The 15459-nt window shown below is 22.4% G+C and overlaps 1 protein-coding gene across 1 annotated transcript; it reads left to right on the top strand.

Annotated features, from left to right (window-relative positions):
• The first annotated feature begins 228 nt into the window (after positions 1 to 228).
• LOC112600230 (maestro heat-like repeat-containing protein family member 1) lies at positions 229 to 14852 on the top strand. Its single transcript, XM_025347411.1, has 29 exons — positions 229 to 283; positions 1722 to 1867; positions 2078 to 2269; positions 3107 to 3296; positions 3624 to 3760; positions 4198 to 4434; positions 4499 to 4577; positions 5171 to 5361; positions 5432 to 5551; positions 6880 to 7081; positions 7740 to 7931; positions 8019 to 8314; positions 8600 to 8872; positions 8967 to 9160; positions 9273 to 9418; positions 9495 to 9676; positions 9750 to 9977; positions 10031 to 10202; positions 10443 to 10578; positions 11113 to 11266; positions 11509 to 11696; positions 11776 to 11913; positions 12573 to 12687; positions 12774 to 12917; positions 12988 to 13176; positions 13246 to 13401; positions 14242 to 14376; positions 14470 to 14572; positions 14650 to 14852. The coding sequence occupies exons 1-29, from the start codon at positions 229 to 231 to the stop codon at positions 14781 to 14783; spliced, it is 4824 nt and encodes a 1607-aa protein (XP_025203196.1). The 3' UTR covers positions 14784 to 14852.
• The last annotated feature ends 607 nt before the right edge of the window (positions 14853 to 15459 follow it).

Below are 15459 nucleotides of genomic sequence, written 5' to 3'. Positions count from 1 at the left end.
GTCGTTGTCGAGACGACACCGCGCCGCCGTACGTCAGCCGTCACGCCGCGTACGCGACACTCGCACTCGGCGTCAGTAGGTAGTGAGCGGTCCTTCTCCACGGTTTTCCCGTCGTCCGCCAGCCGTAGGGCCCGGACGCGCGTCGTGTGCCCAGTTTACCTTCTTTGTTCGCGTCGCTTTTCCGGTCCATCTGTCGCGCACTGGTTTCGTCCGTGACGTACACTAGCCATGGAGGAAGCAGCTCGGAACGACGCCGGTGTAGACCGAAACCTCAGCATGCAGAGTGAGTGTCCCGTCATCTCTCGCATCATTACAATAGGCACCTAGCAATCTGGTACATATTATCCATTTTTATGATCGTCACCTGCCATCTGCCGCGTAAACTACTACCTAAGCGCCTCCTTTGGAGTTAGATTATAGTTATGTCGGATTTCGAAACACCGATGATACCGGAGTGCCCTATAAGATTAGCAGTTTCTTAAACGTTTACACACAAAATCTATCGTCTGACGTTTTGTTTGCTTGTTTTTTTTTTCTGGATTTAGTTTGTTGGGATTCAATGGACGTTTTGCACAGCAATTTCATCCAGAGGGTTTTTTCAAATCTAATTAAATTTTTTCTGTACCTACTCAGGATGTTTTTCGTTTCCTGTAGAGTCGAGGAAAGAGATACAATAAAATTTGTCTTGTGCAGAATTGCACGGTACCTGCCAATAAAAATTTCTGTTTTAAGCAGGTTTTCATATAACTGAATAAAAAGAGAATTTCTGTACTATAGAGTTACAATATTCTGCATAATTAAAGTTTTAACATTTTCCGGCCAATAATAAAAATAGAAATATTGAAAATTAATAAATATCATGGGCTACAATAAATTTTAATTTTTAGTGAACAATTACATGATATGTATTAATTAGATATTTCAAAATAATGATAGATTAAAAGTTTAAAATTAATTTAATAATTTAAAGAACTTATTTAGTAGGTATATGATATAATGAAATAAAGTAAGCAGGTTAAATGACAATTAAAAATTTAAAAGTTTTTTTTCTGGTGTTTTCTTTAACAATGCTTTTTTCAATTTGTATTTTTACTCTTGATATAATTTCCAATAACTCACTATCATATTTATTCATTGAAAATTGTTCTAGATTCTTGATATAAATTAGTGTTTCCTTGCATGTTTTCAATTGGTTTTTTCGCATTTAAAAATATTAATTAATGATTTATTGCTATTTCTTTTTTCATTTTCTTCTATAACTTTAATTTTTTCATTTAAACTTAAACAAATCTTTGAAGACATTCTGAGAACAAGTAAAACGAGATGAAACGACTAGAAAACTTTGACTTTGGTATGACAATAATAAGCACTGATTATTTAGATTCAAGATAAAATATAGTTATCTATCAATACATATTACATACTGACCTTAATAATTGTTTAATAGTAAAATAAATGTGAGTATAAAAAATATTTTTTTTCATTTTATGTTTTTTCATTTGTTAAGGTGTATATGATTTACAAGACCAAAAAATAGCTTTCAGTTTTACGTTAAACGGGTTCTGGATAAGACAGGTTTTACTATAGTTGTTAAATTTCTTTCCACTTGGTATATGATTGCTAGATGTTGTTATATTTTAAGATATTGCACTATCCTAAAGACACTGATATTTTCTTTTTGTTTTTTTGGAAAAAATATTCATAATTTGTATTCTTATTAGGTACTATTGACCGTTTACTTCATATGATAACTGAAGAAAGAGATGAAATGGTATTGAATTCAGTTGTTGCGTCTCTTCAAACCTTATCAAAATCTCACTCCACACAAATCGTTCAAAATATGATACATTATAAACTTCAAAATTCAGTAATTATAATATTTGTTTAAATAAATATAGTTATCAAATTAATTTAATTTTATATTATATCAAAAATCTTTGTGAAGTCATAAAACAGTAATGTAAAAAGTTTATTAATATACTGTTTAATTATTTATAATATCATATTAATTTTTATAATTCAAGTATCACAAAAACATAGATGTTTCATTTAAACTTGTTGTTGGTATTATTTTCAGTTAAGTATTGTTGAATCTAAAAGCTTATTATCTGCTATGAAACAACTTTGTGAAAACCACTATGATGATTTTGATGAAGAGCTTACAAATAATTTAGTTCAATTTGCCACTAACGAAATGTTTAAATCTTCAGACTCTCAGTTTCCTGCATCAGATATGTTGATCATTTTAGGCCGAGGAAGATCTGATCAGGTAAAATGTGTGGGTAGAATATGTTTGTGTGTGGTGCTTATTAATAATACATTTTTAATAACACAATTAGTTATTTTAAATTGATTTTATTTTTATTTAGTATTGCCTAATTATTATATAATATTTATTTTTATAAACAATTAAAAAATAAAATAAATTTATAAAATAGCAAACTATGCAGAAAGTTGGATAAAATTACACAAAATTCAAATTTTATAACACTCACAAACATAAAAAGTAGTATAGTCAAGTTTTGATAACTTAAATCACAAGGGAAATAAAAATAATCTTGATTTATGTAATTTTCAAATTATATACCTCAATTACAACTTAATACTTAATACTATGAACATTAATTATTTTTTACCCTTAAAACATTGATAATTTTTTTTAATTTGGCAAATTTTTATTGTTATTTTTAAAAATGTATAACTTTAAATTTTAAAATATTGATGCTTATTTGGCACAAAATTATGTTATAGTAAGCGATTAATTTGTTATTTGTCAAATATATGCATTTGTGTTTCCAAAAAAATATAACTCATGTGATTCGGTTCTATTTGTAAAATATTTTGGGGTTCTATCAAATGTATATTCTACTGTTATTACTAATCTAGATATATTGTGTTATACTCTATCTACACTGAATATGTAACCATTTTATACACTTTAAATAGTTTTTTCTCCTATAATATTGTCACCACATATTAACTATTAGTTTGAAGTAGAATTTTGGAGTAATTCTAAATATAAACTAATTGGTAGGGCTATCACATGTTACATTCTTATTGTGGAAAGAGTATAGTCGACTAATAATATTGAATTTTCTGTCTATAGATTATACAAAACCTTATGTCTCATTTAAAAGAAGGCATTCCTCCACATCCTTCTATTATATATTCTTTGGGACATCTTGCTTCAAATCACCCTCTTAAATTTATTAACTTTGTTGATCCATTCTTATCAGCAATTTGCTCGATTTTACTTCTAACCAAGTCAGATGCTTTGCGTAAAATTTATGGCACAGGTTTGTAATATTTTTATTTATTAATTACATTTTATATATTGTGTATTATACTATAGTATTAAGTGATTGCAAATTAAACGATTAAATATATTTGAAGATTGTTAAAAAGTTGCTATTATGACCAATAAATTAATAACTAAGTGGTTATTTTGAACTTATTAATTTATTTTTTTGTATATATTATGTATATTTTGATAATTCTTTAAAATGTTCTAATTATAAGATTAAATTGAATATCATTAATTGCTACTGAACTAAAATTGTTTAATTTAATTTAACACAAATAATAAAACTTATATCTTAACCATAATATTAATTTTATTTTAGCGATTGGTCAAGTTTGTGCATCTGTTATTGAATGTGAACCATCAGATATAGATGTAATCAAACAAAATTTATCACCAAAATTAGAAGAAATATACAAAATTATTAATGATGTTTGGTTAATTTCCAAGGATATAAAGGTCATTATTAAACTTTTTTTCTTATTTAATGCTATAAATATATTTTTTTTAGACTATAAATAAGTTGAGACGTTGAGCTTCATGTTATTGAAATATATAAGTGTTCAAAAGATATTTAGAGTATAATATATAGATATAGTCGATATAAAACATAATTTATCAATTTTAATAAAGTACAAGTGTTATTTTAAATTGTATTTCATTATTGTGTATTGCTTATAATTGAATTCAAACTATAATTTTGTATGATTTAATATAATTAATAATAGGTAATAACAATTCTAATAATAATCTTTTGAATATTGATGTTTTTTTTCTGTTCTATTTATTGACTTTAAAAGTTTAATTTTCTGCATTATAGTTTTTTAAACTATGATTTTCTATAATTTTTAAATGTTTAATCCATAAAATATTTATTTTTTAAATTTATTTTTCAGCTGATTGAAAACATTCTTGAAGCATTAAGCTCAATTGTTATGCTAATGAGCATAGAAACGTTAAATAGAGATTGTATAGTAATTTTGACAAATATACTGAGTTTGTATAAAAAATGTCTATCTATCGGTATGTCTCGATATTGGGTTTCACAGTACTTGGCAAGTTTTTTATCTGTAGTATCAGAAATCATGCTAGAACCAGTAATAGATAATCTTTTTTCAATATTACATGAAATGGTAAATATAGTTATTCTAAAAGTATACTTAATTTATCTTAATCTAAAAATGAATTTATTTGCAGGTTATTGTAATGCCAGATTATGATTTTCCAATGTCCATTAAAAATCATTCCGAAGTTCTAAGATGTTACACTTATTTAGGTATTATTTTATCATGTTGTTTGGTAAATTAGTGAACAGTTTTAATTTATATTTTATTATATTAATAATGTATATAAATATGTATAGTTAAACATGAAATCAATAATATTTTCGTGTTTTAATACTATGTTCTGATACTAATTTATAATATTTTATTTTATATTAAAATAATAACATTTATTTTAAAGTTTATCAATTACACACTTGAAAATTTCAGTTATAGTTATAATTATAAAAAATTTTAGGATATTAATATAAAAAAATATAAATACTTAAAACTTGCATTTTCATGAATATTATAAAATATGGTCTTAAATTATGTTTTAAAATTTAAAATAAAAAGAATGTTACAAACTAAAATTAAGATAATACAAGAATAATAAACTGAATATAACTTTTTTGTTTTACATTTTTACAGAACAATATTTTTTAATAGTACAGTTTAATAACAATAATCATTACATTAAAACTATAAATATAAATATTATAAACAAATACTTTCATCAAATAAAATTGTTTATATTAAACATAAAATTATTATTTCAAAAAATATTCTATAATATTGATAAGTTAAACGTATATTTATAATTCAGGTAAACATTTTGGTGACAAAATATGTGAACTGATATTACGAGATCTTAAATCTAATTCCGAACAAGGGAGAATGGGTGCTTTATTGATTGCATCACATTTATTAAATGCCTCCAACCAGAGTATTAAACTAAAATCTTCAGAAATTATTCCAATTTTGTATGATCTGCTAAAAAACAATTGCTCATTTCAGGTATTTATTAAAAATTATATAATGATTAAATTTATTGTAATTTAATTATTTTTAAATAATTCATTTTCAGATGAAGAACTTATTAGTAAAAATTTTTATATGTTTTGCATATCAAGGACATTTAACTGAAAAGGATGATTATTTTATTGAGTTTTTGATCAAAAATATTTGTTATTATGGTCCATCAAACGTAAGTTAAATTATTTAGTATAATCATATTTTACATATTTTAAAAAAATGAATTTTATATACTAATACAAAGTATAAAATTAAAGTAGTCTAATATTTTTTCCAATATTGATATTTGAATCTAAGATTGATATTATCATTGTCTAGTATATTTAATTATAATACATTTTATTTATTACTTAATATCTTAAATCATAATAGTATGTCTTGTGTGATAATTAAAGTATATTTTATTTACTCTTCTAGTATAACAACATATTTTTTTTTTTTAAAGATGCTAGTATTCACTAATTCTTATTAATTTTATGACATGTCTAAAGTGTTGCCATAGTTTTATTGATTCAGCAAATGTGTGAAGTATTCATTGTTAAAAATTTAAAGCATTTTATTTAGTAATTGATAAACTGATGACTTAAGTCGAATGTTGGTTACATGTATAAAATGTTTTGAATCCATTATGTGTTTGAAGAATGAAGATTTATACTTTATTTATATTAATTAAAACCTAAATATTATACAAATCAAGCCTTAGGTGTTAAAATAACAAAATGTACTACCTATAAAAAAATTTAAATAATTTAATTATTACATGATAAAAGTTATATAAGCGGATTATTACTGTATTACTGTATGTCTGACAACCAGTCCTACATGTCACAAAATGTTGTCATTGCATACATATAAATCATAATTATTAGGTAATTTATTTCAATAATAATACAAGCAACATATTATCTTAAATGTGATAAATAAGAATAAGAATAATTTTTTGCTCTTTAAAAAGTTAAAATAAGTTAAAGATGATATTTTAAAAAGAAATTCAAAGATTTTAATATTTCCTATTAAGTATTGATTACTGATTACTAATATACTATAGATTTAAAAATATGCATAAAGGCTATTTATAGATTATTTAATTTTGCTTTGAAGTAAAATGTTTTTTTACACATTTCAGTTAGTCCAATTAATTTTTCAAAAAACTGAACTTATGCGTTATATTATAAAAACTCTCTGTGGACATTATCACTAGTTTTATTAAAATCTATAAATATTTGCCACATATTTTACCAATATTGTATTCTTTTCCACTATTCCATTAATTATGGATAGCTGTTTTATGATTTATCAGTTTTTCCAGAAGCCACATTGATAAATCTCCTAAACAATTCTTTGCATACAAAACAATGTTATTTAATAATATATTAGAGGAAACCTAATATGCAGAATTCAAAAACAATATTCATCTATGCATTATATACTATAAAAGGAAATTTAGATTATTAATTTCTATACCTTTTTTTAGTTAAATAAAATATTTTATTGTTTTAGAATAAATATTCTAGTGATAATGATGGGATTTTAATAAAACAAACTTGTGAAGATGCAATTTATATTCTTTGTACATCTATAGAACCGGTACAAGTGTTATGTTGGAATAAGTTATTAACATTTTTACAAAGTAATGAATATGAAAATGCTGTACCGTCAATTACACGGTCATTGGCACACATGGCTACCAAATCACATTTAAGTAAGTAGGCTAATTAATATAATTATGTTAAAATATTGAATATTTAATAAAATATTTGCCTTTACTAGTTTTGTACAAATATAATTTTATATTATTTACTTTTTCCTTTTAATTTTTTGTTATCTATATAATATTAAAAGAATATAATATAGAATTTGAAAAATGTAAATCAGATATTTTACTGTTATTTTTAACAAAATTAAGTCTTGGCAAATAACATCTACTGCAGTATTTCTATACCTATTATTGTTACCATATTTGAGTAGTAAGTTGAAATAAAATTGTAAATTTTGTATGTAATATAATTAAATGGTAATTTACTATTTTTAAGTCTTTAATATTATAAAATAGTATCTTAATGTATCCAATTAATATCTGCATATTAAATTTAATAATTTATGAGACAATACTTTTTAATATTCTTTAGGCTCATACAATTTTTTGGATCTGTAAAACTATATGTCTCTGTGAATAAACTGGCTTTTAATTATTTATTAATATTTAACCATTATGTGTATTATATTTAAAATTAAATTTTGAAGAATGTATGTAAAATTATAAGAAAACAAGAGTTCTTATTTAAAAATTATTACTTATTATTTATTTAGTTAATTTTACTTGAATGTATTGAATAATTTAAAAAGAAATTAAATTCTAGGATCTATAAGGTTTGAAAAAGAACACAATTTTATAGTTGTGAGATGTCTTTTTTTGTTATGTCAACCATTCAAAGATAACAGGGGCAGTTATGTTGTACATTTTCTATTGAATTATGGTTCTCATGACTTATCAGACAATGAAAAAGAGTTTTGGACAAAACATGCTGAGATCTTGACAAATTTTTTGGATTGTATGTATAAAAATAAAAATACAATTTACATTTGATATATAAATAATAAAACTGTTTTGTTAAATAATGTTCAATTTTATGAAACAGCTGCAATTGAAAAAAGTGAAAAAGAATGGGAAATTGTTCTACTAAGTAGACTCAGCATTATATTAGATGAATGTACACTTAATAAACATTGGTGTTTAGCATTAATTGGACAACTTTTTGATGAACTAATAAAAATTACTGAAAATACAAAAATATTCTCTTCAGATATGTTTTTAATGGTCAAAATAATATCATACATAGCTGCTTACTTTGATTCTGAAGAATTATTACTCACAAAAAAACTATTATATTTCATTTTTCAAACTCTCTTAAAAATGTCATTTGAAAATAGTCACGTAAGTTAAACGATTATTTGCCAACAGTACTCATGCAATTATACATTATTTTTTTTTTTTTTGTATTAGTTTAAATTATTATTTTTGAGTAAGATAAGAATTTTTTTTTTTTAAGTTTATGAACTAATAATCAAAATAATTAAGTATTTTAACAAAATATATATATTTTTTTTATTATAAATTATGTGTAGTTGTAAAATTAATGTAATCATATCACATAATCATTTTTATATTTTATTATTGTTATTGTAAGTTTTAAAATTCTATTTTATATTTATTTAATAGGAATTTTCTAGAGCTATTGGTGTTTTAAGCCAAGCTCACACTGGAATAGTGCTGAACAAATTATTAGAATTTACCAAATCCGAATTAACCAAACAGCCAAATAAATTTTTAGTCCTTATTAGGGACAAAGGTAATGAAGTGAACAGAGATAAAATTCGATCTGCAATTTCCATTATAATACCTGATGTAGTGAAGAGTGGAAAGCTTCAAAGTGTTATTTACAGCATGTATGATATTGTAATATTGATTACTCATCAAATTACTTTAACAAAGGTATATATTTATTTTTACCACATTTCTTTAAAAATATTGTAATTTATTTTATTTTTTATTTTATTTTTTATTTTATTTTTTTTTTTTTTTAAAGAATTTGGAAACTAAAAAATCATTAGTTCAGTGTCTCCAAGCCTTAGCAGATGTTATGAGTAATGTTGAAATCAGTGACACTATTCCAAATTTAGCAATTATTCGTGATACAGTCATTAAAAACTTAGTACATCAAATTTTAAACTCAAATTTACTATCAGATTATATATATTATCAAGTTTTGGCATCTTACATGTAAAATTTTTTTATAATTATTTGATATTATTGATATACCTAATTTGTGATATTGATTTAAAGGTGAAATCAAACTATATTATGTTTTATTTTTCATGAAATTTATTAACAGTAAACCAGTCCCACACATTGAACCTATAGATTTAAGTACAAGATCATACATTATAACAAATTGCGTTGAAAAAATTTTTCTTCTATCATCATCGGAGATTGTAGATACTGATAGTCCACAAACAACATTAACATTGGGACATCTATGTAAGGAAATAAATTCATCTTTTTTAGTATATTTTTTTTAATGCTATTGCAAACAAAATTATAATTTGGTTTTTAGGTAAAATTCTTGATCAATTGCTTGTAATCAGAAGTGGATCCTTTGAAGTAGTCGATGAAATTATTTTAATATTAGACCCGTACATAGTATCACAAAAGAAACATCAAAGATTTATTGCAGTTTATTTACTCCAAAGTGTTTTGAATTGCTATTATAGCCATAGTAATTCTCAATTAACAAAAGTATTTATTAATTTATTATTATATTATTATTGTAATGTATCAAGTAAATTTAATTTAAATATGTTTATTCTAGCTTCCAATTTGTTTGAATTCTCCTGCGCCTTTATTTGCTAAAATGTGTGTGCGTATTGCTGAGCCTGATCTAAAAATAAGACTTAATGTTTTTAAATGTTTGGATGTTTTACTTAAAATAACTGCTGTATACAAAGGAACTTTTACTGAAAGTTATATAAATGAATCTGAATTCATGGATAAAATATTATATAGCAATAAACCCGAATCGTGTAGTAAACTTTTGGAGGTATTATAAAAATAATGTATTATAAATATATTTTTCAACTGAGAATTTTTTAGGCTATACACAAAATATTAAAACCATCAGATTTACCTGTGTTTTGTAAGTTATTAATTGATGGTTTAAATGACCATGAAGAAAAATGCCAATTCAAAACTAGTGAAATATTAAATATATTATTCCCAATCGTTGCTCAACAACTTAATCAGAAGGCCTGCAATGAAATTTTAAGTACGATATTATATTATGTGCTATGTATTTGTTCAGTTTTTATTTTATTTAACATGTAAATTTATTATTTTTTATAATTTTTTTTTATCCCAAGAAAGATATTATAAAATTTTTAAAACTATGTGTACTATTTTAAATATTTATTATATTAGGTAGAAATTAAAATCATATATTGGTTGTGTTAAGATTTGTTTGTAAAATAACATACATGTTAGGTTCAATTTTATTTTATTTTTACAGATTACTTAGTTAAAGAACTTGAAAACTCAAATGATATCATTAAGGCAAATAATATAAAAGCATTGATTACTTTTGGAAAGTTTATTCAATCTGATTTTATTGAATTACTTATTAATCAAAGCCTGCCATTTAATACGTAAGTTATCAATTTTTAGTGTTATTAAAATGCTAAGCTTATTTATTAATCTTTATTAATTATAATTAATTTAAATATTATTTTTAAATTAACATTATTACATAAGTTTATGATTCAATGATTGCCATGTACATCATTGGTTTGCCTATCCTAATAGTATTCTTGTATGTTATTTCTAATTATGTTTAGTAAAAATAAATATATTTATTTAATTATATGTTTTTCAATTTGATTGAATAATTCAGGTATATTTCTTAAAACAAGTAGAACTACTTATTTCTATTTATTTATTTAAATTTAAATATTTGTATAATTTATTTTTTTAATACATTTCAATTTTATTTTATAATTTTATCTTAGTTATTAATTAATTATTGTAAAGTATACTTCGTGATAAAAAATATTTAGGTACATAATCAAATAATATATGTAGTGTTAACATAGTTTTATACTTATGAATTATTTTGAAAATTATCTTTTAATTTTGTATTACATTTTTTTTATATAGTATAATTTAATACTTATTCATTTCAGGACTGTTTGTGCTATTTGGCAATCTTTAGGGAAAGATCAAATGTGTTCTCAGATTATAGATACACTTATAGAATTTATTACATTAACACCATTGTATGATACAAGTACTAAACAGTTCCTAAACAAACCAATTGCTTCACTAATTCCTATTTCAGTAAGTTTCATCGGAGTATTTTTTATTTTTAATGATTTATATTTTTTAACATAAATTGTATAAATATAAGATTAAAATTGTATCATTTATACCTGTAAGAACCTAAATATTACATATGCATAAAATATGTTTATTAATAATCAATATTAATTTGTGTATACTTAAACAGCATTTATCTATTTCTATAAAATTTTATGTTATTATTATAATTAAATTTTATATATTTTATATTTTTTTTTCAGGCACTTAGTGGTTTAAATGAAATTTTAAAACAAATTTCTTACGATTCAGTGATAAATTTATTTCCAAAACTTTTTAATGTTGTATTTTTGACTTTTTCTGCGTTGATTGATGTTGGCTCACCTATAAGAGGAACTAATAAGAATTTATTTGTGTCTTTTAAAGAAGCATATGATATTAATCCTGCCAAGTAATACACATTTGTTTTTAAAATTTTTAGTTTTTAATCCCTTTTGATTTTGTTAATTTTAAACTTTAATTTGTTTTAGAGTTGCTCATAAAACATTATATCATTTATTTAAGTCTATTAAATTAGAAGAATGTTCCAATCATATAATGCAATCAGGAAATTGCTTGGATGCAACAGTTGATATTATAATGCATAAATTAGGACCATGCATAATTAAGTAATTTTTATTTTATTTAAAATAATATTTCAACATTAAGTTTATTTATAAAAACGTAGTTGATACATGTATTTTAATGTAAAATTATTGTAATATTCAATGCTTTATTTTAAAACTAATTGTTCTTGGAATGTAATAATATCAATTATAAAATTATATATATATATATAATTTTTGAAATAAAAAAATCATCAGTATAATCACTGTAACTGACTATAATAAAATTGTAAATAATAAAGTATCTTCTTTTAAGAACATCCAAAATTGTAATATATTACCTTTACTATTACTCATTATTATTTATCTATAAATTATCAATTGTATTATTTAATTCTTAACCATTATCATATCAGAAAAACTTCATTTTTATATTTTCTTATTCCTATTTATTTTATGTGTAACTTAAACATTATAATTTATTTTTTGCCTTTTAATAACTAATAATAATTAAGTTATATTATTTCTTTTTTTTTTTTAAATAATTTTTTGTTGCATAGTAATTTGATTGTTAATTTTTTCATACTATTTTCAAAATGTATAAAAATAATGTAAATTAATTTTAATTGTTATCTAAAATATTTAAAACATTTTGCCAGCCATAAAAAATGAAGTAAAACATTTAACTAACTTAGTTATTCATTTATTCTGTTTTATTGTAGAGGTTTAGTTGAAACTCATTCAGAATTGATCTCAAAAATAATAAATAATTTTGACCAAAATGTAAACAACACGCTAGAATGCCAAAGAATTGGAATTGTTATCTTATGTTTATGTGTAAGCATATTTATATAAATAACAAATTTATAATAGTTATGTATTTAAAAAAAAAAAAATTATCGTGATATTAATATTTGTTTTAGTGTACAGAAACCATAACATCGGATGTCAAATATACTACAAATTTAATAAACATCTTCTTAAAGTGTTTAAATGATACTTCATATGATATAAAAAAGTATTGTTTAAAAGGTCTTACAGTAATTTGTCAACACCAGCAAATTTTGGTAATTAATTATATAAATCTTATGATATTTATTAAATATTTCAAGTTTAATTTTTATATATATTTTTTAGAACGAAAATCAGTCACAATATATACTTGATGCTTTAATGGAAAGTCTTGAAGAATATCAAACACTACAAAGTGATGTTACATTAGAAGCATTACGAGGTCTTATATCATTAGTTCCTCATTTATCATTAGATAAATTTGAAAAGCATTATACAACATTAACATTTCGTATAAAACAATTTTTTGAGAATGTAAGTAGTTTGATTAATTATATATAGTGTGTATTATTTATAATTTCATAAATTATTTAAATCTTACAGGAAAATAATGAGATGCGTTACACGTCTATTAGGCTTTATGGTGAATTGTGTTCAAAAATTAAAGAATTTAACATTCAAGTGGATATGTCATTACATCATAGCAGTATGGTTACTTTTCTATTGCACTTGTGTGAGAATGATACAAATATTGTCAAGGTTAGTACCTACTAAAATATTATATTTTTTATTTTAAATGTTAATTATTAACTTAGTGTTTAAAATTTGATATTTATTGATTATGTAAGTAATACATAAGATATCATAAGATATGTATATAGATAACTATTATTAATCTTTTTAATGACGATAAGTTTTCTTCTTTGTTTATATTAATGTTTAGATTGATTTGTAGCTTTATTCCATTCACTTATAATACTATTTATATGCTGAAACTTATATGCTTGTATACTCAGTTGTCATTATGAATGAAAACTTATATTTTTTATGACTAATTTAGTTTATTCTTTATTAATTATAGTGTTGATCTTCAACATTTTGAATATGGTTCTTACCTTCTATGCTCTCTTCCAATATGAATTACCTTAATGTCTGATTTTATGTCCATTTGTTCTTCTTATCAACTAGGTTCAAAAATCTTTTACTATTTTATTTAGTGTTTATTCATTTTGTAGCATTTTATTTAACCTCAAAACTCTTATTCTGCTAATAATATCATTCAGCTTTTCCATCCATGTAATATAATGTGATAGTTTAACTAATTTAAAGGAGGACAGAAACAAAATTGTCTTTAATTTTGGTATTGTATGTCATGATTACTTTCTTTGCTTTTGTTTCTCCAACAACTGCATTCCAATTCATACTAATATAAAATTAAGTGACCAATATTGTGATGGAATTTTACTATTTACTTATTCATTCAATAAGAATAACTTATAAAATAAAATTTTAATTTATCATTTACATTATCTGATGTATTCTTAAAATTATAATAATATGATAATATGATAATACTGTTTTTATATATTTGGTTTATAGGCCTGTAAATTTTCATTGAAAAATATAAGCATCTTATTACATTCTGAAAAAATGATAACTATGACCCACAATCATTTGATTGAAGAAGGAAGATTAAAGTATACAGAATTTATCACTCAAATGTGTAGAATTATGGTTTGTATTACCTATTGTATACAATAATTTTGAAATAATATTTAGCTAATTATGTATATAAAAAAAAAAATTACTCAAAATTTTTGTTGACAGACTGATGAATTTTTATCTTATGTTAACATTTATACTATGGTTGGAGTATCTTATTCAAAAAGTATTTTTCCTGACGTAAGGGCTAATGCAGCATTATTTGTTGGTAAGAATAACTATAATTTCAAGTTTTTGTTTTATTGATTACGTCAATATAATATGTTTATATTTATTCATTTTCAGGTTCGTTGTACAAAGCAAATCCAAATAAATCTTCTTTTGAATTGATATCGAGTAAAATGTTAAGTCTTACAGTTGATCCAAATCCTAAAGTCCGTACTAGTGCTGTTGCTTGCCTTGGAAAACTTTACGAGTAAATAATATTAACATAATAAATGTCAAATGTTTTTCTTGATTGTCTATTTAAATTAAATAATCTTTTTTAAGTAGTTTAATTAGTTTTAGTCATAGTAAATTTTAAATTATAGTCAAGTAGTAAAATATATTCATAATTTAAATGTATTTAAGTTTCTTAAAAACTATTATTGTTTTAAAATATTTTATGTGTTAATGGTTGTGTGTTTTTTTTAATGTTTATCCTATAAAATCAATAGACATATACACCTATTTCTGATTATGGAGTTAATTATATAAAGTTGAATAGTACTTTTTTGTTGTGACTATTGTCTTTAAAAATTAAAATATGTATTTGAAATACCAAAAACATAATATATGGTGATTCTTTTATTTCAAATAACATATCATGGAAAACATTTCAATATTTTACATTTTTAAATAGTTTATTATATATTTGATATTTTTCATAATAATAATAATTGTGTTAACAATTTAACTATTAAAAATTATTATAAAAATATTTAAATTAACGATTTCATCTTAATTTTAAATAATTATACTTTATTTTATATGAATACATGTTTAAATATTCAAAACTTTTTGTTTGTAATTTAAAACAATAACTACAATTTTATTATTATTGTTATGAAAATAAAATATTGATTTAGATTTATTTTTTTGATATAGATTTTTGTT

The sequence above is a fragment of the Melanaphis sacchari genome, unplaced genomic scaffold (genome assembly GCF_002803265.2).
Source record: "Melanaphis sacchari strain LSU unplaced genomic scaffold, SCAv2.0 Contig62_pilon_pilon, whole genome shotgun sequence".
Classification (NCBI taxonomy): Eukaryota; Metazoa; Arthropoda; class Insecta; order Hemiptera; family Aphididae; genus Melanaphis; species Melanaphis sacchari.
This window is presented reverse-complemented; position numbering and strand designations above follow the sequence as displayed.

Excerpts from the sequence above, each read along its gene's own strand:
- LOC112600230 (XM_025347411.1), top strand. The coding sequence starts at position 229 with ATGGAGGAAGCAGCTCGGAACGACGCCGGTGTAGACCGAAACCTCAGC. Across the intron at positions 5,552-6,879 it reads GTTATTATGGTCCATCAAAC|AATAAATATTCTAGTGATAA; the intron begins GTAAGTTAAATT and ends TTATTGTTTTAG. Across the intron at positions 11,267-11,508 it reads CTTCACTAATTCCTATTTCA|GCACTTAGTGGTTTAAATGA; the intron begins GTAAGTTTCATC and ends TTTTTTTTTCAG.